The sequence below is a fragment of the Ixodes scapularis genome, unplaced genomic scaffold (assembly GCF_016920785.2).
Source record: "Ixodes scapularis isolate PalLabHiFi unplaced genomic scaffold, ASM1692078v2 PGA_scaffold6__148_contigs__length_123643588, whole genome shotgun sequence".
Classification (NCBI taxonomy): Eukaryota; Metazoa; Arthropoda; class Arachnida; order Ixodida; family Ixodidae; genus Ixodes; species Ixodes scapularis.
Genome location: NW_024609881.1, coordinates 93,525,009 through 93,550,562, shown reverse-complemented (window position 1 = coordinate 93,550,562; position 25,554 = coordinate 93,525,009). Strand labels below are relative to the sequence as shown.

The 25,554-nt window shown below is 44.3% G+C and overlaps 1 protein-coding gene across 2 annotated transcripts in view; it reads left to right on the top strand.

The window, feature by feature from the left end:
• Nucleotides 1-25,554, top strand: part of LOC115309319 (histone deacetylase 6) — a 59,463-nt gene that overhangs the window by 514 nt on the left and 33,395 nt on the right. For both annotated transcript variants that reach the window (XM_029967540.2, XM_029967539.2), the window contains exons 3-20: nucleotides 1,347-1,544; nucleotides 3,434-3,474; nucleotides 3,991-4,090; nucleotides 4,732-4,803; nucleotides 5,976-6,001; nucleotides 6,706-6,810; nucleotides 7,294-7,362; nucleotides 8,093-8,219; nucleotides 10,776-10,841; nucleotides 10,911-10,970; nucleotides 12,002-12,091; nucleotides 13,059-13,165; nucleotides 14,322-14,444; nucleotides 14,816-15,040; nucleotides 21,235-21,322; nucleotides 22,995-23,035; nucleotides 23,127-23,223; nucleotides 24,169-24,240. In XM_029967540.2, the coding sequence (XP_029823400.2) occupies nucleotides 1,347-1,544; nucleotides 3,434-3,474; nucleotides 3,991-4,090; nucleotides 4,732-4,803; nucleotides 5,976-6,001; nucleotides 6,706-6,810; nucleotides 7,294-7,362; nucleotides 8,093-8,219; nucleotides 10,776-10,841; nucleotides 10,911-10,970; nucleotides 12,002-12,091; nucleotides 13,059-13,165; nucleotides 14,322-14,444; nucleotides 14,816-15,040; nucleotides 21,235-21,322; nucleotides 22,995-23,035; nucleotides 23,127-23,223; nucleotides 24,169-24,240 (1,707 nt within the window). The remainder of the gene's footprint in view (nucleotides 1-1,346; nucleotides 1,545-3,433; nucleotides 3,475-3,990; nucleotides 4,091-4,731; nucleotides 4,804-5,975; nucleotides 6,002-6,705; nucleotides 6,811-7,293; nucleotides 7,363-8,092; nucleotides 8,220-10,775; nucleotides 10,842-10,910; nucleotides 10,971-12,001; nucleotides 12,092-13,058; nucleotides 13,166-14,321; nucleotides 14,445-14,815; nucleotides 15,041-21,234; nucleotides 21,323-22,994; nucleotides 23,036-23,126; nucleotides 23,224-24,168; nucleotides 24,241-25,554) is intronic.

Here is a 25,554-nt window from a genome sequence, read left to right as displayed (position 1 = left end):
TGATTTTTCCCGCTGGTCGACTGATCTTGCAATCTGCCTTTGCGTTGGTTGGAGTTTGGTAACTAACTTGGGATGACTTTTGCGGTTGTTGTGAACTTGACAAAGCCAGGGAAACGCGCGATGAATTGGGATCGGCAAAGCGTAACATGGTGCTGTACTTGCGTTGTTTATTACGTACATGTCACAAACTAAAAAAAAAAAAAAATTGGTGTAGAAAAAGCAGCAAAATGCAGAAACCAAGGGAGAACATTGCAATGTGCTGCATGAAACCTGGGAACCAAACTTGGCATCCTTGTTAGGACGGTGTCGAATACCTCTGTTCAGGTTTACGTGTGACTACGCCATTTTGATGCCGTCTCTGAAACCATCGTCCTTTGCAGGTTTAGAATTAAATGTACAAACCCCACCCACAAAGCTGTGCCCACCGTGATTGGTTGTTTCCTCCTCTCTCCTCGCCCCCTCCCCTCCAGCGTTCACACTGCTAAAGTGTAAAGAGTGGAGGGCTTTGCGGGAAGAATTTGACCGGCGCTACTCTTAGCTTGCAACAGACTACACATCTCCTATTTACGCCTCTGTTTCATACTTTCATTAGGACTTCGCCTCACATTTTGACTGACTTGGGTTGCTAGTAGTACCGTGAACTGACCCAACTAGTGTGCCCGATGTAACTCGAAACATGTGATCGGAGTGCCGACAAAGCGAAACGTGATGTTACTCTTTGCTCACTTGCGTTCAATTAATGCTTTAATCGCGATTAATTATTTTTAACCAATTAATTGGTAAACATTTCTTGATGAACCAAAAAACAGCAAAAATTGCATGCTTTCACCATGCAGACGTGGACGAGCGCACCTGTACGAAGGGCAAACTTTAGTATAAAATTTGGCCTAAAGTAAACTGTAAGGACGAGATTTTGTAACTCCTGACAAGTGGAATTGTTACACGTGTGCGCCGGCCACTTCAGCGCATTCGAGTGTCCGTTCAGCGCAGCAGAGACTATTGTGTACAGTCGCAGGTTGTGGCGCAAAGACAGCCACAACCTGTGATTGTGGCTGTCTTTGCGCTGTTCTTAACTATACGTTGAGGTTGATTCATAATCAAAATTGTATATTGGGTCGTTTATCACGCAGCCAACAAAAACAATAAATTATTTTTTAAAAAAAGTATTGTGCATGGAAATGAACAAGACCAATTAATCAATTTATTAATTGATTAAAGAGTGGGGATTAATCGGGTTAAAACTTTTAATCGACACACGGGCGGTGTACGGGATGCTAAACGTGCTGGTTAAAGGCGCGATCTGGGCACCTTAACTTAAACCGTCGGTCGGTGTCGCACCACTCCAGGAGGCAGACTCTCCCCGTCGGTCGCCCCGACCCAGCGCCGGGCCTCCGCCCCGGGGGACGGGCCTGGTGTACGACGAGCGGATGGCGGAGCACCTGTGCCTCTGGGACCCCGAATACCCAGAGTGTCCCGAGAGACTGACCAAGAGCTGGGAGCGGTGCGTCGAGTACGGCCTGGTCGACCGCTGCGTCCGGATACCGGTACTCCCCTCTTCGTCTTCGCTTGCATCTCACTGTGTCCCTTTTGTTTCCTCTGACGCCGAATATGGTTTATGGGTCGTTTTCTGCTAGAAAATTGTCATGAAGGAGCATCATGATGGAGCGACGCGCCGAGAGCGTTGTACAGTCTGGTTTCCCCGCTAAATTTGGCATTGAAATTGACGTCATGATGGTGTCATGTAACCTCTACAGCAATTCAACTTCCCCGTTGAATACGGCGGGGAAAACACTGAAGGGGGGGGGGGGGGGGAGGGGACAGGGACGAGGACGAGCAGGAGGGCAGGGGGGAATGAGAAGATGCGGAAAAAAAAAAAAAGGGAAACGAGGAAATTGGAAAAAAAAAAAGTTGAAATAACAAACGTGTAGCGAATTGCCAGGCAATCGTGTTGCATACGTCAATTGTTTCAGCATCCCAAACTTTTAGCGGTACTCTGAGTTTTCGGACGCCTACATTCACAGCACTCTTCGTCAGATAGTTTAACGCATGCCATGTGTACACACGATAGTTGTTCCTAGGATGAGTTGACTACTTCTAATCGGGCTGATAATCCTGGCGATCTTCCAGAGCCTTCCATACTCTTCAGCTCCCCTCCCTCAGTGTGCACAGGTGGTCGAGCTCCTTCTCGCCTACCTCACTCCCCCTTGCCTACCCCTCTGGTGACATCACCTCCCCAATAACCAGTCGGCGTCGGGCACCTCGCTCCTCCTCCCCCACCCGTCACGCAATCGGTGTCGAGCCTCGCGGCTGCTCTTTTATCCGGGCTTCACGTTTTGGCTTCACGAAATGCCGAACACATAGCCAAAGGATGTTTCACGTTAAAGAACTAGGAAATTAAGTAAGAAAGATAAGTCCAGTACTTTGTCAGCAGGCTACGTAGCCTTTGTGAGCATGATCAAGCTTGTGTAGTCTTTTGAATGCAAAATGCGTTTTGGGTATTTGTATGTATGTGTAGCCGTACCTGTGCCATGATCAGCTAAATTGATTGGGCTATTGAAATAAATCTGGTGGTGCTACTGCAGCCGGCTTTGCTTGGCAAAGCCGGCAGGAGGATTAACATCGTTGGGGCTCTTTGCCCGCTTAGTTTCAGTTTGAAGCCTTGTACAAGTGTAACATTCTTTGCCCCATAACGCACACTGCAAATGTTACAGCGGGGTTGTTAAGGGCTAGTTTCCGCAGGACCGTGTCTGATACCAAACAAATGTCAACACCCATGGTCGACACAACACTCTAGTTGCTGCCGTCGCTCATAGATGGCAGTAGCTGTCCAGTGTGTTGTTTGCTGCCGTTGCTCATAGATCGCGGCAACCTTTCCAGCCTTAGCAACCAGACAACTGGTTGCTGCCATCACTCATAGATGGCGGCAACCTTTCTTTGGAGGAAGAAGAGCGGGAACGGAACGAGTGGCAATGTGCGGAGCAGTGCGAATGGTTCTGCAACTGCCGCGAGGTTGCTATCGCCCAAAGCTCCATTGTGTCGAGTGCTTCAGATTCCCTTACGAAAGAAGAGTAGATCACTCGCCTGGAAAGCCACCGCCGAGAACAGAGGCTACTGCTCCGCTGCTCTTCCTTCTTCTCCAAAGTGGAAAGGCTGAAAGTTTTTTAATCAGAATTTCATGTTGCACTTGTACCATGTTGATGTCGAGCATCAGTTCTATAGTTATGCCCCAAAAATGAAAATTTAAAAGTTAACGGAAGCTTTTGAGTGAATTCCTTTTTTTTTTTTTTAATTATTGATCAAAAAGAAGGAAAGACCCTGTGTATCACTAATGCATTCTGCTGTACGAGACATTTGCATGGTAAATGAAAAGTTTACCCAAACTTTTCTCTGTGTTTATCATAATGGACAACTGACAATGTCGTTTTTCATTCAGGCGAGGTTTGCGGAAGAAGACGAGGTGCTGACGTTGCACGGGTGAGTTTAACGGACGCTCTCATCTCTGTCCGCTAGCATTTCAAACGACCATCACAATATGTGACTTTTGTTGACGTCGCATCCACTGCCATTGAATGGCCTTGTTGCTGAGTGCATGAACCTTCTGCTCCTTACATTTGTTCACACTACCGAATTTGTTCCCCTCAGTGAGAGTAAGGGGAAATGACCCCCACCATGAGGCGATGACATGGTGTGTAAGCTTTGTATAGAAAAAAGAAACTGGGTGCTACGTATGTGTTATTTGGAAAGGCGTCCGCATGGATTCTAGTTTTCCTGACTGTTTTATGCAAAGAGACGGAGTTGTAATATCTGCACTAACAAGTTATCACCAGTGTCACCACTAGCATTTTTTAAATTACCGTAGTACAAATTGAGTGCAGGCAGTTTTAACAGACTGCCATCTACTTGTAGGGGTATGTCTCAGATGGTGATGAAATGCAATGATGGGCAGTTCTTATACGGTGCGTGCGGTTAAATGATTGGCCGGTTTTGCAGGCCTTCACATCTGGAGATGCTGAAGAGCACGAGAGGAAAAACCGATGATGCGGAGCTGGAGAAACTGTGTACACGATTTGATTCCATCTATATTCATCCTGTGAGTTTCACAAACGTTTTTTTTTTTTTAATTGTGACATTGGACATTAAAGAAACAAATGACATTTGGCTAGTGCTGTGTGACGGCATGATGACATTCACATTCCTCAGCAGAAGTACATGTCATCACACGCAAAAATCATTTGAAGTGGTTGGAAGACTCAGTTGTTGTATTTGAAGCTTCCGATGCGCCCCTTTACATCACCTTGCGAGACCCTTGTTAGTTTTGTGACAGTTATACGGTGGTGATGTAAAGACAAAGAACCTAACAAAAATAAAAAGAAGGGAAATTAGGCTTGCACCGTGACAGTGCTCACATCCTTCAATGGTAGTATTTTTCATATCGAACAAAAGCCATTTGAGATGTTCAGAAGGATCGGTAATTTTGTTTAAAAGCTTCTGATGTACATTTCTAGATTACCTCACGAGGCACCTGCGAGGTTGGAGGCGTCTTGTATATGATGGTGATTTGGACACGAAAAAAGAACCTCTATGCCCACTCGGACTCACAATGTCTCGCTCAGTGTAGCATTCTGCACGGTTTTAGGTCTACCTGATATACTGGTCTTGAAACCTAACAGTAGAAAAGTCATCTGCATCAGGCATCCCATTGTGCTGATTCGAGCTTCTGGTTTTTTTAAGAGCACCTACGACCTGGCACTGATGGCTGTGGGTTCAACAAAGGACCTTATCACTGCAGTTGTGAAGGGAGAGGTAATTATACGTTTAATTGGTTCTTCACCGTGCCTTTTCAGATTGATCAATGGATTCCAAACTCCTATTTGAACAGGTTCAGCACCGTTTTTAAGCATGTGGCGCCACCTAGGATGTTACAAAGACTACATTGAGTTTCAGTTTCAATTTTTTCGCTTTTCCATGAGGGGGCAATTTTTACGCGACTTTGAAGTTCTAGGATCGTGAGCGTTAGCGTGGGCGTCCTCATTGCACGTCGACACTCCTCAAGAACAGATCATCCGACTCACGATTCTGGTGCATAGGCAAGCGATTTTGTGGATGCAAGTGGCAGCAGTGAGTCAGAAGCTGACGTTCATTCATTGAATCTTCGTTTTGATTGTGGCAGTGGGTCGATCCAGCTAGGGATTTTCTACAGGCGCTTGTCGGTACAGGAGGCTCGCAATAATTCAAACTCGGATATTTTATATGTTTTTCATGTGTTCATAAGCTGCTTAAGTCGAACTGTGTTTTTGTGCAATTCATACTTATCGTTCTTGCGGCCCCGTTGAGTCTGCTTCTTTCCGAGCACTGGCGCACTGGAGAGGAGCAACACCCATGGAGCCTGCTTCTGCGGGTGTTTAAGTGTAAAGTGCAAAATGTATATTTCTGATTTTTTTTTAACTCTTAATATACTCTGCCGGACACTATGAATTAAAATTTAAAAAAAAACTTCCATGTTGATTACTGAAAGAAGCTTGAGGATGCAGGTGAGCTGGTCAATCCTAGGCAACAAAATGAAACTGGAGGCATGAAAACAAAAAGGATGTACACAACACCAAGAGGGCGTTGAGTACATCCTTTTTGTTTTCCTGTCTTCGGTTTTATTATGTTGCCAATGTTAGTTACACAGAATTCGATATTACTTTTTTTTTTCTTGCACTATATAGTAAATGTTTTGTTTGATATTTACATTTTGGAAAAGAGAACTCCTATAACTACATTTCAGTGTTCTTCGGTACGCCTAGTATAGTAAAATTCGTGGCTAAAGCTTTTTTTTATTGAGACCATGCCATAACCTTTTTTCCTGCGGTAAGGAAAGAGTTAATTTGAAGCAATATAGGTACAAAGCAAAAGTATTCAAACATCTTTTTCTGAATGGGGGCACTACCATACGAGCCACTAACCTCCGCCGTTCTTGCATTTGGTTGCAGGTGCGCAATGGCATGGCTCTTGTCAGGTGCGCCTACTTTTTTTTCCTCTCTTTCCACTGTATTATTGCCCGAGATCTTTAGGTTCGGTATTGTGTATTTAAGATTTGTACTTCCAAAACGGTATTCACACGGGGGAGAAATTTTTGGAAGGTTGTGCGTGACATCCACAGTGTGCGTGATTCCCTCCTCGGCTTCCTTGTTTACACCTACGAAGTGCCAGGTGAAGGAACGTGAGCGTTTTCAGTCCATTTTAGCGGCTTCTGCTTTTGACACTACCACAGAGGAACTTGGCAGTTTCTACGCTTGACACCAAAGCGTTTAGCCAGAAGATATCGTTAGAAACAACCTGATCTGCCACCACCAAACCGAGATCGTTTGTACCTCTCAAGCGTCCCGCCCTTCCACCGCCACAAAGCTGACATCAAAGTGCCGCATCGCACGGGCCCAACGTTTTAGGCGCGTCGTGCGCGCTTTCGCGTGAACTTCTCGGGATTTCTCCCCCGTGCGAATACCCCTTAACCAATGAGCAAAGTTAAGAGATCAAGCTTTGACTTTAGCTTGATTGTTGTCAAATGACTCGGGCACATCCGTTTTATCGAGGTAGCTAATCTTTAGGGAATGGCGGGCTTTAGTCGATGAATCTGGTGCATCTCGTTTGTTTCTTTTGAGTGTAAAAGGAAGGAGGGTAGCTCGGGACGTCTTCTTTAAAGACTTTGAATCTGTCCGCTAGACCGCCCGGTCATCATGCCATGGGGAGTGAATACTGTGGCTACTGCTTCTTCAACAACGTCGCCATTGCGGCCGACCATGCGGTGAAGCATCTCAACGTGAACAGGTACGGTCACATTTTCGTTCCTTGGCTGGTATCGCTAGTGTTGACTCGGTGATCATGGAGTTATTGGTCCTGTTTTCTTGGCTCGATTGAATGATCGAGAGTTTCTAATGCTCCTGTCTCCCTGGCACGTGCTAAGTAGGTGCTGTTAACAAGTATTGTGATAACAGTCAAGCTCAATAGGTTAAACTTTGTTTATTGTTTTCACTCTAGCTGACTGTAGCTGACTGCATTCCTGTCACGATGGATGGCAGATAATATTCTTCGCCCTAAAAATAATCACTAGAACAACTTGACTGCCACTTTCCTTTGTGGAAAGTGAGTGATGTTGAACAGCTACTGTACACCAACAGTGCTATATGTTGGTCATGTAATAGAGTGAAGGACCAATATTTTTTTCTGATATTACCAGTTAATTACCTGACAACGTTGTTAAAATGAGCACTAGCAGCGTTACTACAGTGCACTTTTCTACTTCGAAAACAGGGTGCTGATTGTTGACTGGGATGTTCACCATGGCCAAGCAACACAGTACATGTTCTACGACAACCCAAAGTGAGTCGTTGCTTGTTGATCTCTAGCACACTGGATATCTAAGAGCCATAGCTATGCTCTGATATTGCCACTCTTTTTGGCTTTAAGTCAACATGATATGGACACTAGGCTGACTCAGCAACTCAAATTTGTTGTGACACCTGCACTGCATAGCAAAAATGTTGATAATTTTGTACCACTGCACTGGCATTTTGCCAGGATAATGTTGACACAGTGCCATTACTTAATCGGCGCAATGTTAGCAATTATAATAATAATCTTTATTTTGATCTGTCTGCAAACAGCAATAGATCAGTGTAAACCTAGGCTTAGGTTTAATTAAATGTAATTGTGTTGTTTTGGTGCCTTCAATATATCAGACTCTCATCATTAGCTTCATCAGAAAAGATGATGCCAACATCTGCTCAACACTGGATATACACTTGTAAGACATCGGCCCAATATTGACTGTGCATTGCTGCACCTTATCACAATGCTGGCTGCATATTGGTGCAAGATTCACACAATCCTGGTTGTTCATTGGTCCAATGCTGGCGAAGTACATGCTGCACTGTGGCGCAACTTTGATTCAGTGCTGGCCACACATTAATGTAACATTGATGCGACACTGGCTCTGCATTACTTTTACATTAAAACAACACTGGCAGTGCATTGGTGCAACGTCGGCACAATGCCAGCTGTACATTCATTCAACACTGGCACAACATTGTTAACATGGCTTTGGTCGCAGGGTGCTGTACCTGTCCGTCCATCGTTACGAGCACGGGGAGTTCTGGCCCGAGCTACGGGAATCCAACTTCAACTACGTCGGGAAGGGAGAGGGGGCAGGTTACAACATCAACATTCCACTCAACAAGGTGAGTAGATTTGCTCTAATTGCTAAAGAGTACCAAAATATATTACTTTGCTTGTGGCTGAAATGCAGGCTTCAGATGGACAGCACATGTCGGCATTTCATTGGCGTCGTGGATTATGTCGGTAACATATGCCAGCATTACTTGAGGTGCTCATTAGCGCAGTGTCTTTGTACAGTAGGCTCACGATAATTAAATTCGAATGTTTCATACTTCTAGATAATTCATACAAATTTTAATATTTTGGTTGTCCCGCTCTGTTTTCAATACGTGCCAGGGGGAGCATTTTTTTTTTTTTAGGATATTGAAATGAAATTTTTACAGCTGTTGGTGCTTAATCTTCTCTTTATGAATTTGGGGTTAGATTTGATATGGCTTGGTTTTTACGTTCTCGATGTTATTTACATGCAGAAAAAAAACATGTTTTGTGCGCATGTGTGGCAAGGCAACACACCTAAAAAAGCCTAGTAACATAAACTAACTCGCTCCATTTAATCCACCGAGTACAATGAACAACAAAAATAATGTGTTGTCCAATGTTCAATTTATAATACGAATCAAAAATAGCAAAAATGCCATTTCAAGGGGCTAACAAACGATTCTTACATTTTTCATAAAATTAAAAATATTAAGGGTGTGTGAATATTGAAATTTTCTAATATAAATTAAATATGAATATTTGAAAAAAAAAATAGCTTTGAATATTGAATATGTCTCGAATATATGTGTGCCGTTAGGAAATAACAAGAAAAAATATGCAAATACTTTCTGTATTACTTTCCAAACTGGAAGTGATAACAAATTCAAATGAATAAAACTGCCTGACTAGGCAGCATATAAACAATGGCATTGGTGACACAGCTATTAAATCTTGACTAGTGATCACCAGTCAACTGTACATGAAAGTGGGCAATATGTGCAACTGATAAGTCATACAAATTGACAAAATTAAGAGTGTACAAAACTATACATGTCTAGATACTGGCATCTAATGCACACTTTATGTTGTTGCACAAACAACTGGTAGTGACCTTTTTTAAAAGAAATAATTGTCCTTGACTAGCCAGTAAGTCAGATATCAGCTGCAAATGCAATTGTTGCAAATTATCATGGAAGAAAATGAATTGTTCCACATGTTTTGTACATGAGCGCTCCCTTTTCGCCGTGACAACTGTTCCTGCAAAAGAAAAAAAAAGGTCGCTAGAAAAGTGACTCGTAATGCAGGCTTGGCAAAACGAAAACCAAAACTGCTCCTTTGTCGTGAGCTAATACATACCTTTTTGCCCAATTAATTAACACTTTTCTTGCAAAAATTGGTGCCCAAAAATACATGCATGTTACAATCGAAACCAAAAAGTGAAACTCAAAAGAAAAATGCAATACTCAATATAAAGTGACCAGCTTCATCGCCATCGGGACCGTTTGTTTACGTTTGCCATTTTGGTAACCGTATCACGCAAATTCTTTCGTGTCTACAGACCCATGTCTGCCGTTAAGATGAAAAAAACAAAACAAAAATTTCACCAGAACACGCTGGCAGGAAAAGATAACAACGGAGCAGCACTGCGTGGCCTTGCAATCCCAGCAACCCGACGAGCTATCAAAGTAATTTTGGAAGACGACCCTCCCAGAGCCAATGGTCGCGCACTCGTATGATTGCGAGAGGCGCAGCACCTAAAGTGCTTTAGACGGAAGCGGCGATTACCTCTATGGACAGTGAAGAACCATCGTCAAACTTCAACAACGGCAACTAGTGTACAATACTTATTTTTGTGTTGTGCGTTTCATGAAATCTGTTCTATGAGGTATGTGTTCAGCCTTAATTATTTTACCTGAAAGGTAGATTATCGGCAGCAATTTACTTTTTTGAATACCTAGGTGGTAAATTTGCCTGCACAATAGATTTGGGAGCGCGTTAGGTCGTGCATACACGATAGTTGTACATATAATGTAAACGGCAAGGTTTTATAGAAAAATGGCTACAATACCCGCAATTTCAGGTGTCTATACACGGGTTTTAAGGAAGCTCTGAATGTTCAGGGCATGTCCCACACGCGAATCATTCGCTATTTGCCCGAATGTTCGGCCATAACAGAATATTTGGAAATTTCCGAATGTGCAATTCTTGAGTCGAATATGTATTGAATAAAACAAATCTATTCGTATTCGAAACCTAGAATATTTGCACACCCCTAAAAAAGATGTACTTTCTAACCAAGCATAGATACTTGCATTCTCCATATTCTAAAGTATATGCGAGCTAAATTTGGTTGTGATAAGACAATATCAACTCAGATTCTTGTGCACAAACTGTGAAGAAGCCCCAAAATTACATTAAAAAAAATAACATGTTCAAATGTTACTCTAGACGTGTAGCTATACTCTTTTGCGGTGAGGAAAATAAGTGTGCCATTTTCTTATCGTACCGGCATGAGCTGGCACTGCATTTATTACATTACACTGGCATCATGTCTTGTATACATTGATTTAGATTCCTGTGGCATTATTTCTGGCTTTACAAGATAGTTGTTCATTTGCTTTCCTTTGCTGCTGTTGCAGGTTGGAATGGGTAACGCAGATTACATGGCCATTTTCAACAACATTGTGCTTCCTGTCGCATATGAGGTAAGTTACACGCATTCATTTTTTGTACACATTTGTCAGATGTTTTTTTTTTTTATTTTTTATCTGCAGTATCAACCTGAGCTGGTCATAATCTCGTCCGGTTACGATGCTGCCATTGGCTGTCCAGAGGTAAGATATAAAACCTGTTCAAATTGCCAATTCTAAGAAATGGACTACAGTGCAACTCACTTGCACTACAGTGCAATCCACTTGCAACGATACCATATATAACGATGTATCACTTATAACGATTAGTTTCTAGAGTGTCTAGATTATAAACGATCAGTTTCTACTCCAGATACTACGATGATCGGTTATAACGATTGAAATTTTTGGTTTTCTCATCATCGTCATAAGTGTATCGCACTGTAGTACTTATTGCATCTCAACGCCAGAAAAATGTTTACTCCACAGGACGGCACAATGTCGAGAGTTGTCATGCTGTCTCTCATGCTTGGCTAGCATATATCCCAGTAAACATTTTGGGTTATAAACTAGTTGGTGTATTGTTGTGTTTACTTTTTTTAAAAACATTTTATGGACTTTATGGAATAGTTTTGTTTCCCTGCATCCAAGGGCTGGTATTACTGGTTGAGCCGTCAGTAAACTGTTCTGTAAACTTGTATAGTTTTGTGATGTATAGCGGGTATGCTCTTTTTCTTTTGAGAAAGCGGAACCTATACCAGGGGCCCATTTGCAATCAGTGCGTTTGGGTAAGGTTCGCTCCAATGTTGCTGCGTATCAACATGAAAGGAAAATAGTGTCTATTTTGCACAAGGGCACACTGTTGAGAGTGGAGTCACGCTCCCTGGCAGGCTTTGTTAAAACATCTTGTAGTGGAATCTCGTTAATTCAAACTCTTTTAATTCAAACTCGCAGTTAATTCAAACTAACATGCAGGTCCCGTCCTATGTGTTTCTAGGAAGGAAACTCCCGGTAATTCGAGCTTTGCATTATTCAAACATTTGATCCTCCTCGGGTTCAAATTAACAAGATTCCATGTAGTGTTATTGTTTTCCAAGTTCTGTGATGGAAGAAGACATGGTAATTTATTTCCTAAAATAACACTTCAACTAAAGATTGTCATTCATTTGTGAGCAGCGTGTTCGGGCAAAGTTTGTCAACGTTGCGAGGCATTAATGTGCCACTCTCATGTGCAGGGTCACATGGAGGTGACGCCATGTGCATATGCACACATGCTCAACTCTCTCATGGCTCTCGCCGGTGGAAAAGTCTGCGTTGTGCTTGAGGTAACACCTTTATTTCTGTGCGTGCACAATTTTTCTCACCTGATTAACACACAGTTTTCAGGAAGAAGTTTGTTTTATTCCCGCATAATCGCAAAACATATTTTTGCAAAAACATCTTTTTACTTGTTAGCCTTTCAACGTTATTGCCCGGTTGATTGAATCTAGACCCGTGAGGGCTTTTGGGGGGGAGCGGGGGGCGATGTTTAGATATCCATTTTATTATCTTTGTCATTGGTTAGCCGACTGATAAGTCATCCATTATTTTGTGCAAAGATTTAGTTGGGTTTACAAATGTTGTGCATCGATTCAACTCTCATCATCACAATGTAGGGCAGTCTCAGTGAAGTAAATATATGCGGGACGGAAGTACAGCAATTACTGAGCATTGGCAATGAAGTGGTGCCGAGGTTGTTGGTAGTCCTCTGACAGATGGTAAAAAGGCTAACATTATAGAAATTGGCCCGCATCAGTATTTAAAAAAAAAAAAAGATTTTTGTCTGTCATAAATTTTTTATAATCTCCTCCATGATCTTCCACCAGTTCCAATGCCAGCAATAGCACTACTATCTCATAAAATAGATTATACTACCAAGAAATGTTTTTATGAGCATCGGGTTGATTTTTATTGCTTCGGTCACCTCTCCTACCATTCTCAAAAGACTCGCGCCCCTCGATATTGCGTCAAGTTCACCCGACGACGTCCGTCTGACGGAAACAGCCACATTCCCTGCGATCGTAAGACTTACTATTTGAATGTCGTTCACTCAAACAGTTTCCCCCGTTGTCATCCCCAGTTGTTTCGCTGATCCCGTGAAGACTTAAGTCTACCACGTTCTTAAAACACTTGTCGCCCGTGTGTTGGGACGCTCGAAGAAACCAAAGTAGAAAAAACAAAAAAGACGACAGATACCGACGTCTCAAGCTCGGCCGACCCGTTCATTCAGTAAGGCGGTTACCACCGTCACAGGGGGGCTACTGCATCTCCTCGCTGGCGGAAGGCGTGGCCCTGACCCTGAGGACCCTTCTGGGCGACCCGTGCCCTGATCTGGGTCCCCTGGGCAAGCCCTGCGACAGGTGAGCCCTTGATCCTCCCAGAACAGGTCACCCCTTTTGCCGTACCAGAGTGGCAGAGGCAGTGGTAATGCTGAATGCGATGCGGGAGTGTAGGGAAACTGTGTGGCAATGGACAGCGCGAAGTGCCCCCGCTCTGTGTGGCGCAAGCGCTCCACGGAAATCTTACTTTCGAGTGCCGTCTTCCGCGGTTGCGGAATATTTGTGACTCTCTCGGAGCCTGTTAGAGTGCGAGACGTGAAGACAGAACAATCTGAACGTGGTGGCGCCGAGCAGAGCCCTGGCGCTCGCTCGCGCCAAAAGAGAAACGAATGTTCGGAACTGCTTCGACCCGTTGCAGCAAAGGAGTCTGTTTTTTCTTTTTTCTCGGCTTTTCCGTTGCTCTGTCTTTTATCCTCTTTCTCTGGTGAAGCCCGGAGCACGCACGTTTGACGGAGCAGAGCACTGCCGTTCGTCTGAATGCCTGACGTTTTGTCCCCACCGGGAGGAACACTGAGGCGCCCAAAGAACGGGTTCGGCTGGCACCGGTATCCGATCGGCAAGGGGACAAGCACTGCGTCGGCGTTCGTCTGGCAGTTGGCCCGTCGACTTATGTTGCTGGTTCCTAACCGGATATGGTTAGATGCTAGTCATCTATAACATATTGTGCGTTTCAACTAAATTATAACTAGATCTAATGTGCGAGGGAGTTGGGATTAGAGCCACTAAATAACTGTTCCCCGGCTGTCTTGCGGGCGCCGCCATTTTGGCGCCTAGTGCAGGGCGGGCGCCCCTGACGGTCGTTAGGATTAGGAGAAACGACCTCTCGCTCCTCAGACGCGACGTCGGGAAACTCTAGTGATGTCTTTTTACTTTGCGGCAGACCGTTCTGACATTTGTAACGGACAGGAAAGTGTTTCTTTCGATTTACGATGAAGCTTTGTAAAACTTGCGACATAAACTTTGTTTTTCTGACTGCTTTTTTTTTTATTGTTAAAATAGTTTTAAAAAAAGTTGAATGCTGCTAAAAAGTTTTTTGGTTTAAAATCTCGCCAGATTTCAGTTCCCATTCGCTCGTATACTTCAGACCTGACTATGCTTACCAGAAGTGGAAGTCGACCTTACAGAAACGGGCTGGCACCTGAAGTCTGCAAGTGATTGGGGCGTGTGACTTTCACAGCATCACGGACACGATCCTGGATGTCATCTCAGTACACCGTCCGTACTGGAAGAGCCTCCAGTTTCAGGGAACCTTTTCCCAGGAGTCCACAGGTCTCTCACCCAGGGCATTCCACTCCACAAGGTTAGCAGTTCCATTCTTCTGGCGATCTTTTTTAACTTTCTTTATATTTCCACGCACGCCAAACGTGCTCATTCACAAAAAAAAAAAAAAAATCCTTCCATGGCAGGCAGATATTCTAGTAACTACAAAATCGGTCACCAAGCTTTTTGATTTCAGTTTTCGTTCGAAGATAAAATCATCGGGAGCTTTTGTATTCCGATGAAGGCTTCCACCCCTTCTAATCTCTTCATTGACCCTCCCCTCTTCCGATTTCATGTGACAGGACTTTGCCTGCCTTGAATGCTGACGGTTGTTTTGACACATGCTTTCACGGTGGTGTCGCCGGGTTTTTTTTCTTAACAATCTTGCGGTTTTCTGTTGGGTTTGAGCAGGAGGGAACACCTTCCCAAGATTGAGTACCGGGGTCAGCTTGGCGTACGGCGGCCCGACGCGTTCCCGACGCGCAGCGCCTACTACATCCACGACGCCGGCACTAAGTCTCGCCTGGAGCGGGAGATCGAGGCCCTGAGGAAGGCGACGGATCTCGGCGTGGCGCCGCACTGGACCTGCCTCGTCTTCGACCAGAAGATGGCGCTCCACCGGTGCATCAACGAGCGGTGAGCCTTGTCATTGTTTGGTTAGCCCGGTCACATCCGAGCTCTCTCGGTTGTGTTTCTGAAACTGAGAAGAGCGTACCACTGCAGTAGGCCCGTGAGAATTCAAACTCAAATTTTTCATTCTCCTGGCTAATTAGAACAAATTTTAAAAAATGAACGACGTTTACAACTCCTTTTAATCACGAATAGGAGCCCAGCTCCTGAAAAGGAGAAGGGGAGCATACAAAGAGGAGGGTATGCCCCTCCTCCTCCATACCCTCTCCTCCTCCTCCCTCTCCCCTCCTCTCATTCTCCATCCCTACTCCTCCCCCCTCCTCTCTCCCACTCGTGACGTCACTCATGATTGTGACCTTCACGAGTGAAGCTTTTGTGAAGGTCGTAACCTTTACGTGACCTTCCCTTTCAAGGTCGTGACTCGTAATGTCACTCGTAACTATTGTGACGTCACCTGTGACCCTTGTGACGTCACGTGTGATGTCACGTGTGACGTCATTATGAGAAACGTCCCATAATGCAACGCGCAAGTCACGAGTAACCTACGCGTTGCATCATGGGACGTTTTCTATAATGCACTGTGCGGGACATTCGTGACGTCACATTATAGAAAACATCTCATAATGCAACGCGTGGGACCGTCGTGACGTTAATATGGGAAACGTCCCATAATGCAACGCGTGGGTCACGAGTGAGACCCGCGCGTTGCGTTATGGGACGTTTCCCATAATGCAACGCACAGTTAAGCCGATGGCGACGCCGCTTAAGCCGGAAAGAGGCACCTAAGAGCTGCACTCTAAAATTTTGGTTGTCCCGCCATGTTTTCAATGTATTTATAAGCTGCATAAGTGGAACAGTGTTTTTGTGTAATTCATACCTTTTGTTCCCGCGTCCCCGTTGAGTGCACTTCTTACTGAGCACCGCACACTGCAGAGAAGCAACACCCACGAAGCTCCCTTCCCCGAGTGTTGCTTCTCTGCAGTGCACCTGTGCTCGGTAAGAAACGCTCTCGACAGGGCTGACAGTCCACGATAGACAACTTTTTCTACAGCGGCAACTGTAGTGGGCTTTTCCCACCACTGGAAATGACATTCGTTGTTGATGTAGTAGTAGTAGCAGTTGTCGTGTTGATGTCATTGGCAATGTGAGACGTTCATCATCGATGTTGCCAAACCCTTGAAGAAAAGAAAGCCGCCACCGCTGCTACCACTGAGCCACGCCACAGCGTTAATGACCCGCTTTAGAGTCTTAATTTTTGTAGTAACCAACGCCTATTGCACGCGCTCTCCACAAAAAAAGTAGCCTATAAAAATGTGTTGTTGTAGCACCGTCAGTTTCGAGAGCTCCTGTCGGCAGACATGCTTTCATGAGCTCCGGATCAAAAAAAAGCATTTGGAACAAAATGGAACAAAACAAAATTGTTTGGAACAAAACAAACGTCTGTTTTGTTTGGAAAGCTTTTGTTCACGCACCTCGCTGCGCCATGGTGCACGAACGTGACACAGATGCCCAACAACTTCACCGTGACGTGTCGCAACTAGCTGTTACTGTGACTGTACCGTGGGTTAACAGGGGACTGTTAACTTAATTTTTCTTTTTAGGATTCATGAGCTCTATTGACAGATCACAATAGACAACATTTTTGAGGGATGAATAAGCTTATCTCATATACATTTCTGCAATGTTTCATGCGTGGCATGTACCTGTTTATGATCAGTAGGCACATTTAGAGGAAATCATCAAGTACTTGCTTTGTATGTGTAACCTTCCATTTAACAAATTTTATCTCGGCATCATATTTAGATGAATTTTTGATAATTTAAACAAAGTTTATGTCTTCTTGGAGTTTGAATTAAAGAGTCTACTGTAGTCTACTGCGGAGTGAATGCTGACCCGCCACATTGTCTCCTGCCAGGCAGAAGACCGGTTTCCAGTTTCCTTCTCTCCACTCCCCCTCCTTCTCTCCCCACGAGAGCAAGTCTCTGAGCTACTCCCCGCAGAAAGAAGGAGGGTCTCCCTCTTTCACGAAAGGGAAAGGAGGAATTGAGGCAGAGTTTCCTCTTTTCCAGCTGCTCGTCTGCCTTTGGGAAAAGCGAGACCAGCACCTCCCTTAAAGAGGCGGTGCAATGATTTTAACACTGAACGAATGTGCAGCTTGTATTTTTTATATTGTTTACTTCGGCATAAGTAAGAGAAAAAGTGCCACCATACCCCAAAATACCTCTATTTCGCTGCGTAATCGTAAAATAAAAAACACTTTTTTTCCCAACCTGCGGCCACATGGTGGCCGCAAATGGAACCTGTGGTGTGACGTCATTCGGAGTGGTTTTTGTAAGTGACGGTGTTGGGCAATTGTAAGCTTGATTTAAGGTTAAGTTTAAAAAATCTTGTTCTTTAGGCATGCAGAAACGCTTCAAAAGCCTAATATTGCCGCTAAAAGGGTATGAATTATTTGTGGCGCCATCTACCGAAAGTCAACAAAACCTGCCGTCGCCGTCATCCGTCGACGCTCGAGGCGCCTACGGCGGCTACACGAGCAACCCGGACGTTTTGTCTTTCCCTCGCTCGACGGAGTGCGTTGGTCGTGGTCCGTAGTATCGTGGTATCGTTATTGTTCCTGGTGTCTCGATTTCGACTTCGACTGCCCGCCGCGTCGCAAGCATCTTGCGCTCGACGTCGCTCAGGCCGTCCTCCCATGCCGCCATGTTGGTCGGGAATCAACGGGAGAGCGGCGAGCCTGGCGAGTCGGCAAGCGCTGGGGAAATGGAAGCCAGAAGAACCCAACCGGAAACCAATGCCACTCCGAATGACGTCACAGGCGAAGTTGGTGCCGCTTCAATGTTAAGTTGAGGGGTACCAGAGATACCAATTTCTTTTATTTTTTTAATGAAAACTAGGGCAAGCAGGAAAGAATAGTTTTCAGTCCTTCGTTTTATACGTGGCCGGGATCAATTCCCACAATTAATTAGCCAAAGTCCGCAAATTGTTGCACTGCCCCTTTAACGCCCTTCACCATTTCCGCTTTAGCAGAGCGAACACGAGAGAGGAGGAGAGTGAAGTCACCTCTTTCCCAACGTTTGCTGTGCTAAAGCTTTGCTAAAGTGGAAAGACTGGAGGGCTTTGTGGGAGGGGGCCTGCTTTTCTTGACCTGCAACAAAGTGTGCAAGTTCTGCGTAGTCTTTTTGCCCCCCCCCCCCCCCCCCCCCCCCCCCCCCCCAACAGCACTGATCGAATTTGCCGGACGTCAGCCCCATGGTGCCGTTCTAAAAAGAAACGAGTCTGAATCTTGCTGGTGGAGTTGGCCGACGGAATGTGCGGCGTGTTTTGAGCGGCGTCAAACATCTTTTTGTGAGCTTTCCCTGAGCTCGGGAGTCGAGCAGAATTCTGCTAAATTTAGCAAAATATAAAACAATGATTTTTAGTTTGATGTGTGTGCATACGGCACTTGACCTAAAGGCCCGTTTGTACACTTGCAATTGGCTACGACGGACTCAAATAAGAACGGTCTTTAAGCCTCTTGCGATGGCTCACTACCAGTTGTGCAGCAAATGCAGCCAGTCGTAAGCCATCTCGAGAGGCTTAAAAACCAGTCTTGTGTCAGTCGGTCGGAGTCGAGTGCAGGCGCATAAACAAGCCTTAAAATGTGGTACACTAGCTGTCATAGGAATAGAGAAAAAAAGAATGTGTACAAATCAGAAAAAAAAAAGTCAAGCAAAGTCATAATCATGCACACACTAGTGGCTTAACTGCTCTTCGAAAAGTGTTCATGTCACCAAAAATATCCACCACAGATTGGTCTAGCTTGTTATGTTGGAGGTGAACACACGTAATTGGCGACGTACGGAACAGAACCAATTAGGTAAAAAGGGTGTTGAGAGCGACTGGGCCGAAAGGAGGCATGAAAACAAACAGCGCCTAAGAGCAATGATGAATTGACGGCTGCGTTGACAACCTTATGTAAAAACGATAAATCATCTGAACGAAAAACATAATCCCAGTTTCTGATGTACAGTGTAGACCGCATATAACGTATGTCGCGGGAGTCGCGAAAATCCGCACTATAAGCGGTACCGCGCTATAACCAAAACATAAATTTTTCAGGCCAAAATACTTGCCTTCAGACAACTTACCTTTGTAAAAAAAATTATTTCTATGTTAGATGAAAAATAAAGCTTAGTTTGAGGAAAGTCTTTATTTCATCAAACTAGTACACTTTTCTCTCAAGTGTGTCACACATTTTGAAAGAAATGAGTGACTTTTGCCTGGCGCAGCCTTTTAACGGCGTCGCGGGCTGCGGACGGACATTGCGAGCGTTCGAGAATACTAACCCTAATCACTTTTTTCCCGCGATAAAAATGCATGAAAATACGCGCCAGTAATACCTTCAACTTGAGCACAGGCACAAAATGCTCCAAATAAGAAATCCAGGCGATGGTCGAAAACAGAATTGTTTAGAAAGCACCACTGTAGTCGAAGTAAACAAACACGACGACACGGGCGTTTCTGCCGCCTTGAGAGTGCCGCCACAACATCGCCGCACGAGTAGGTGGATCTTCCCTTCTAGTACGTGCTGGGTTATCATAGCGACACACAACGAAAATTCACAGTCAAGGATAGCGCTTTTACGCGGAACGATGAACTTCCACCATGCCGTCTGCGACGACGTCCACAACCGACGCCATGTTCGCGGATAGAAGCAGCCGGCCCGCGGCCGGCATGCAACGCGCGCGAACACTTCTCCTCGACTTGCGATTGGTCTGTCGTTGCAGTTGTTTCCAACACAGCGGAGGGACGCACGCACGTGAACGACGCGTGCATGCGTCCCTCCGTCGCTATGGCAACTGTAGCCTCCCTCTTCACTTTTTCGAGCAACCTCCTTGCCCCGCGAGTGCCGCTTGCGGCTAGCGCCGTTATCTAGTGTCGGCGCGGTCGGCGGGCTGTTCGAGAAAACGCACTATAACTGGTATTTCCCTTCGCGCACCTGCACTTTAAGCGGTATGTAATTACATAAAGTTCTATGGGAGGCGAACTGGTGGTTTTAAAAAGCCGCGTTATACCAGGTCCTGCACTATAAGCGGTTACGTTGTAAGTGGTCTATACTGCAATATGTCATGGTTGTAGTAGTAGCGCTTGCCCGCAAAGTATCTGTCGCAGATAAGTCTTGTAAACCATCTTTGAACACGTCCAATAGAGGATGCGTGACAATTCAAATTACCCGCTGAACTTAGCAGTGGAACGCTTCGCGTTCAATGTAGTAGGGCATAAGTCAGGTAAATTCAGACTGTCACACTTTTCCATAATACTTTTGGGGAATCTTTTTTTTTTTTCATCTCAAGCTCTTTACTCATTTTGTGTAATATTGAGCCAATATTTTATTTACTGTCATGGACAGTAGAAAGCTGAACGATGTGCTTTACTTTTTGTTTTGACGTGACTAGACAGCAGTATCTAAGTTTCACATATATGGATGTTGAGGAGGCATAAAATTGTCCCCTGGGATGGACAGACGTGTGTCTCATAGCCATCAGATGACAGTACGAACAAGCGAGGTGCACTCAGCAGTCCAAAGTCGCTTTATTCGACATTGGAGCAACATCGCCGACATTGAAGCAACATCGTCGACATTGGAGCAACATCGTCGCAGTGTTTTCTCCCTTTTCGGCGACATTCCTTACGACCTTCTTAAGGCCCGTTCACACTCTTGCGACCGAGTACGACTGAGAGAGACGAGATCTCTTAAAACTTGTTAAATGTTTTTAGAATCGGGGAACACACTGGGCATTGTGGCGTCATCTATGCAGTGACCCTGGAACTGCATTTCACAAGTGCGAAGGTTTTGCGGGATTTCATAGGTCAAATGTGCGTAATACCCATAGAAAGGCTCGTTTATAACATTGACAAAAGTTTTTCGAGCCAAAAAAGAAAGGATGATGCGCGAGAAATAAAAAAAAATATGCCGGACCGCCGAGTTTACACTGCTTCCCAATAGATGGCGCCAGTGTGTTTCCTGGTTTAAGAAGTTTTAAGGAACCCAGGTTTAAGAGGTCGCAAGAGTGTGAACGGGCCTTTACGGTAATGACGCCCAGTATAACTGTTTAGACGCAAGTCGGGCGTTTAAGGAAACAAAGGCCAGTGTCGGTATCACGCAGACACGACGTTTTGCGCACATTCTTAGCGTCTCCTCACTTTGCGCTTTTCAGGGGTCATCCCGAAAAGCCCGAGCGCATTCTCAACATCTGGAAGATTTTGGGGAAGCGCGGCCTCATCGACAAGTGCCTGCTCTTGGAGGTGGACACTTTTTATTTTCTCTAATTTTTTCCTCGATCTGCGGGTAAATTCAGTTATTGGACGCATCATAACCAAAGATTGGGTGAATTCAGTAAGAAAGAATTACGGACCAACTACAGTATAACCTCGTTACGAGAGATCTGGTTACAGCAGACGTTCGGTCATAACAAAACCGGTTTGTGAAGTTTGATTGGTCCTCCTATACATGCCATTGTGCCAACCTCGCTTATTACAGATTCTGGTATAACAAACGTTCGGATATAATAGACTATTTTAGGGGGTTTGGGAACTGGTTCACCATTCTATTACTAGTGGACTCTTCAATGGCAGTCGTAATTTCGGACATTGCGTGGCTTTGGTCTGATGATGGCGGCATCCATTTTTGCGAACTGTTGCCATCGCACTGTGTGCCCCACAAGCCTCGTACGACTCATAGCACTCAGTGATGACGATCATTAGTACAACCGAATAAAAAATCACTACCTTTTAAAGTCCAGAAGTTTTAATGAACCAGCTCTTTTCTAATATCCATTCACATTTTGTCATTCCCACCGATTGGAACAGACTCCAGTCGTAATCCCCCGTGAAAAGTCTGCAGTAAGGGTGTCTGCATCCTGCTTGCTCCTTATACAACTGGCCAAAGTCTTCGTCGCTTTCAAAATCTAGAACGAGTTTATGCTGTATATCCCGTTTTTCCTTGTGGTGGACCACAGGGGAATCTTCAAATCGTAGCCAATCCAATGCTGCGTGAGTGTCACATGATGCGTGCGTGGGGTGCATTGTCACGTGATAAATTCGGAGTGCTGGACCGGCTGGGATGGCTCGTAGCCTATGCCAAGGTCCTTTGTAAGGTCAAGCGGAGTATATCTGCTCTGAAACTTTAAGCTAAATAAAAAAGTGCACAATCATGTTTGTTAAACCTGGTCACGTGGTTACTAACCTGCTGTAACTTGGAGATAATAGGAACTTTAAATGCCTAATGTCAGTATATCTTTTCATTTCTTTCTTTTGTAAAGAAGAAACGGTGTGAATCATTCGCATTCATGCTTACGCTTTCCTTGCTCAAGAAGCCGTGGATTGAAAAAAATGCCTCGGAATAACTTGTGTCGTTTAGTTCGTTTTCTCTTTCACCTTAGTTTTTGTAATGTAATTATAATAAGAGTTACTGCCTCCATTCCCCCCCCGGCTAGTTTGGTCTGGTAAAGAACGCTGTCCACGTTGGCTCGAGTTGTTGATACCATTGTTTACTCGAGGTCTGCTTATCTTCTTTGCTTTCTAGTTTTATCTAATTTCTTCTCATGCTTCTCATATGAAAGGGAATAAATATTCTGCTAAAGCATTTGGGATTATTTTTCGTGTAACAAAATCGTCGACATATTAAAAAGGAAATTTTGGCGTTTGTGTGCAGGCAGCACACAAACGTTGGCCTGTCTCCGAAGTACGGGAACATTAGTTTATGCAATAGACGAGGGATTCAGCCAGTGCAGTACCACTGTCAGCCTGGTACCTTTGACGTGCTTCACGCAGTAGTGAGAAATGACTGCATACCGTTGTGATGCTCATTAATATCGAAGCAGGCAGAAGTAGGGTTTGTAACACGAAGGCAGATGAAAAACCATAACGCATCATAGTCGAAAGCGACGCGAGTAAAAATTTCGACTCTCACTTTCAGTCAAGGCCGGCCACGATCGAGGAACTCCTGCTGGTCCACGAGTGAGTTATCTGGTCTATAATCACTTCTTGGGCACAATAGTGGCCGACACGTCCGACGAGTTGTTCACATCTTTGCTCTGGATCCTTGCAGCAAGGCCTACGTCGAAAAGATGCGCAACTCCCAGGAGCTGAACAAACCAGACCTCATCAAGCTGCAATACACCTTCTCCTCTGTATATCTTTGCGCCGTAAGTGTATTTGCTTCTTTTTTTATTTCTTTGCCGCAAAGGGTGACGAGACAGCTTTTTTTCACGTAACGAGCGTTTCTCCTCAAAAAATTACGTGGCTGCGCTTTCTGGAGCCTTATCGACCTAATTTCTATTGGCAAACGTTCTGCGTAAAGGTGCTGAAATCGGCCAAAAAGCTGCAACGGTGTGCGAAGAGTTTAGAATGTGTAAAACGGGGGCATATCTAGCCTCATCAGCATTGTTGCTCCCTGTTTCGCCTGGCATTTTTATGTATGCCACGCCAATCTTGCCTTGCCACTATGTATATGCGCCGAAAGTCTGAAAACCAATTTTACGTCCAGCAATTCGGTATAGCTCGTTTTGGCGTGAAATGCCTGATAAGTGCCATATTTTCCACTGTGGGAGTTGCATTTTCTTTTTAAATTTTCGTCGGTGCATTTTATTTATCAATTTGACTTATACCCTAGTTGCATGAGCGCTCTCGACTACCATTAAGCTAACGATTTTTGGCATCTCCCATCTCTCATTAAGTTCAACTAGGTAAGTTGTCCGGTGTTACACAGTACATAGGCCTAACAACCCCAGTTGAGATGCGCGTCTCGGAACTTAGTTGAAACCGAAACGAAACTAAAACTAATGTCACATTACTTTTTTTATCAAAAAGTGATGAAAATGAATTAGTAGTAGTATATGCACACTTTTCATTCATTATGAATGTTTGAAACAAAACAAAACTAACTTCTTTCTTGTTTTTAGTGTGAAGAAAGAACGATCAGAATGTTTCACAGGAGCTGCTTACAGCAGGGTGCGACTTATATGGCGGTGTGACTTGTGGACTGGAAAGTGTGGTTATTTCTGTGATCGATTAAATTAGCTCAGCAATAAAATAAATTGCCCAGAAATTAATTACCGGCACTTGTTTGGCCTTCATCGCCGGATACCCAGGACACGTTCCAGTCTGCCCTGCTGGCTGCAGGTTCCCTCCTTCAGGTTGTGGATGCAGTCTGCTCTCGGAAGGTAAATCAGAATTTTTATTTTTCATTATTCCGACGTGTACCCTAGTATGGAGCCTTTTCGGCGGGGCATGTTGCCACATGAGGAGTATATTAATTTTATTTGCATACATTTGGGCTTGAATTTAGAAAGCTAAGCTTCGGTGTTCTGGTTCTGCAACATGCCCCTGACACTCTGTGGACTGCGCTTGAATTTGTCTGAGTCTAACATTGTGCCTTAGAAGCCTGCACCAACTCTTGGAATGCCGCTGGTCGCAAGCAGAATTGACCATCTTTTGTCCGTCCAAATTTGGGTCTGTAACGCGTCGAGAAAGTTCTACAACTCTTTTCTTTTTCTAACCAGTGAGAGAATGGTCTGTGTCATCCTACTTAGCTAGGGTGACGCATTCTAAATATTTCTCAGAATCTCATAAACTTGAAGTTCTTCCAGCTAGATACGGTAAGCGTTAGGGAAGACACTGCCTGGGAATCTCAACTTTCGAGCCGCTCTCTCAATTGTTTTTTGAAATTTGCTGGTGGGTGTTTCTAGCGATATAGAAGAAGGGCATACAAAGTTTCAGTCCTGTGAACCAATTTTATGAAGTACTATACCCCCAGAACAAAGCAAAGCATAGCTTGGCATGGAAACTGCTCAATAAATATTTCAATAAGGAATGGTGTTGATAACCACATCTTTCTGGTGGAATGCATACTGGAATACCTGTTGCCAGTTACTGTACTATGAAAATAAATTCCACAAAATATATATTTTCATGAAAGAAAATGAAAATGAAAAAAAAGTAGTTTTTTTACATTTTTCTAGCTTTTATATATTACAATTTTTCATAAAACAGGAACATCAAAATGCAAAATCTAAGTTCCTGGTAACTGGCTCTATAAAATTTCGGTATGTAAGCAGCAAAAACTAAGTCTCAATAGTTTCATACTGAAACAATAAATTTATTAAGTGAAGTTTATGCCAAATGTATGATGGAGAGAAACATGTTCAAAGTGCTCGAACCTCCTACCTTTTCTTTAGCATCAATAAAGTAAACATAACTTATATTAAAAAAAAACAAAAAAAAACAACACAACTTTGCAGTCTAAACAAATGAATTTTTCTAATTTTCTAAGAGTATTCTCTGATGTTGGCAAAATTAAGTTTTTCGAAATCACCGTTGTTTGCAGAAATTTCTCTTTTTTTTGGGGGGGTAGTGTCCCCCCTCCTCAAGGCAGATGTGACGGAACTTGAAAATTATCTGTTGATTGTTTGTAAGGTTTCTGTGCGCTTCATTCTGACTGTGCTCCGTCCACCCCTTAGCTGGCAGTGTGGTGCGAG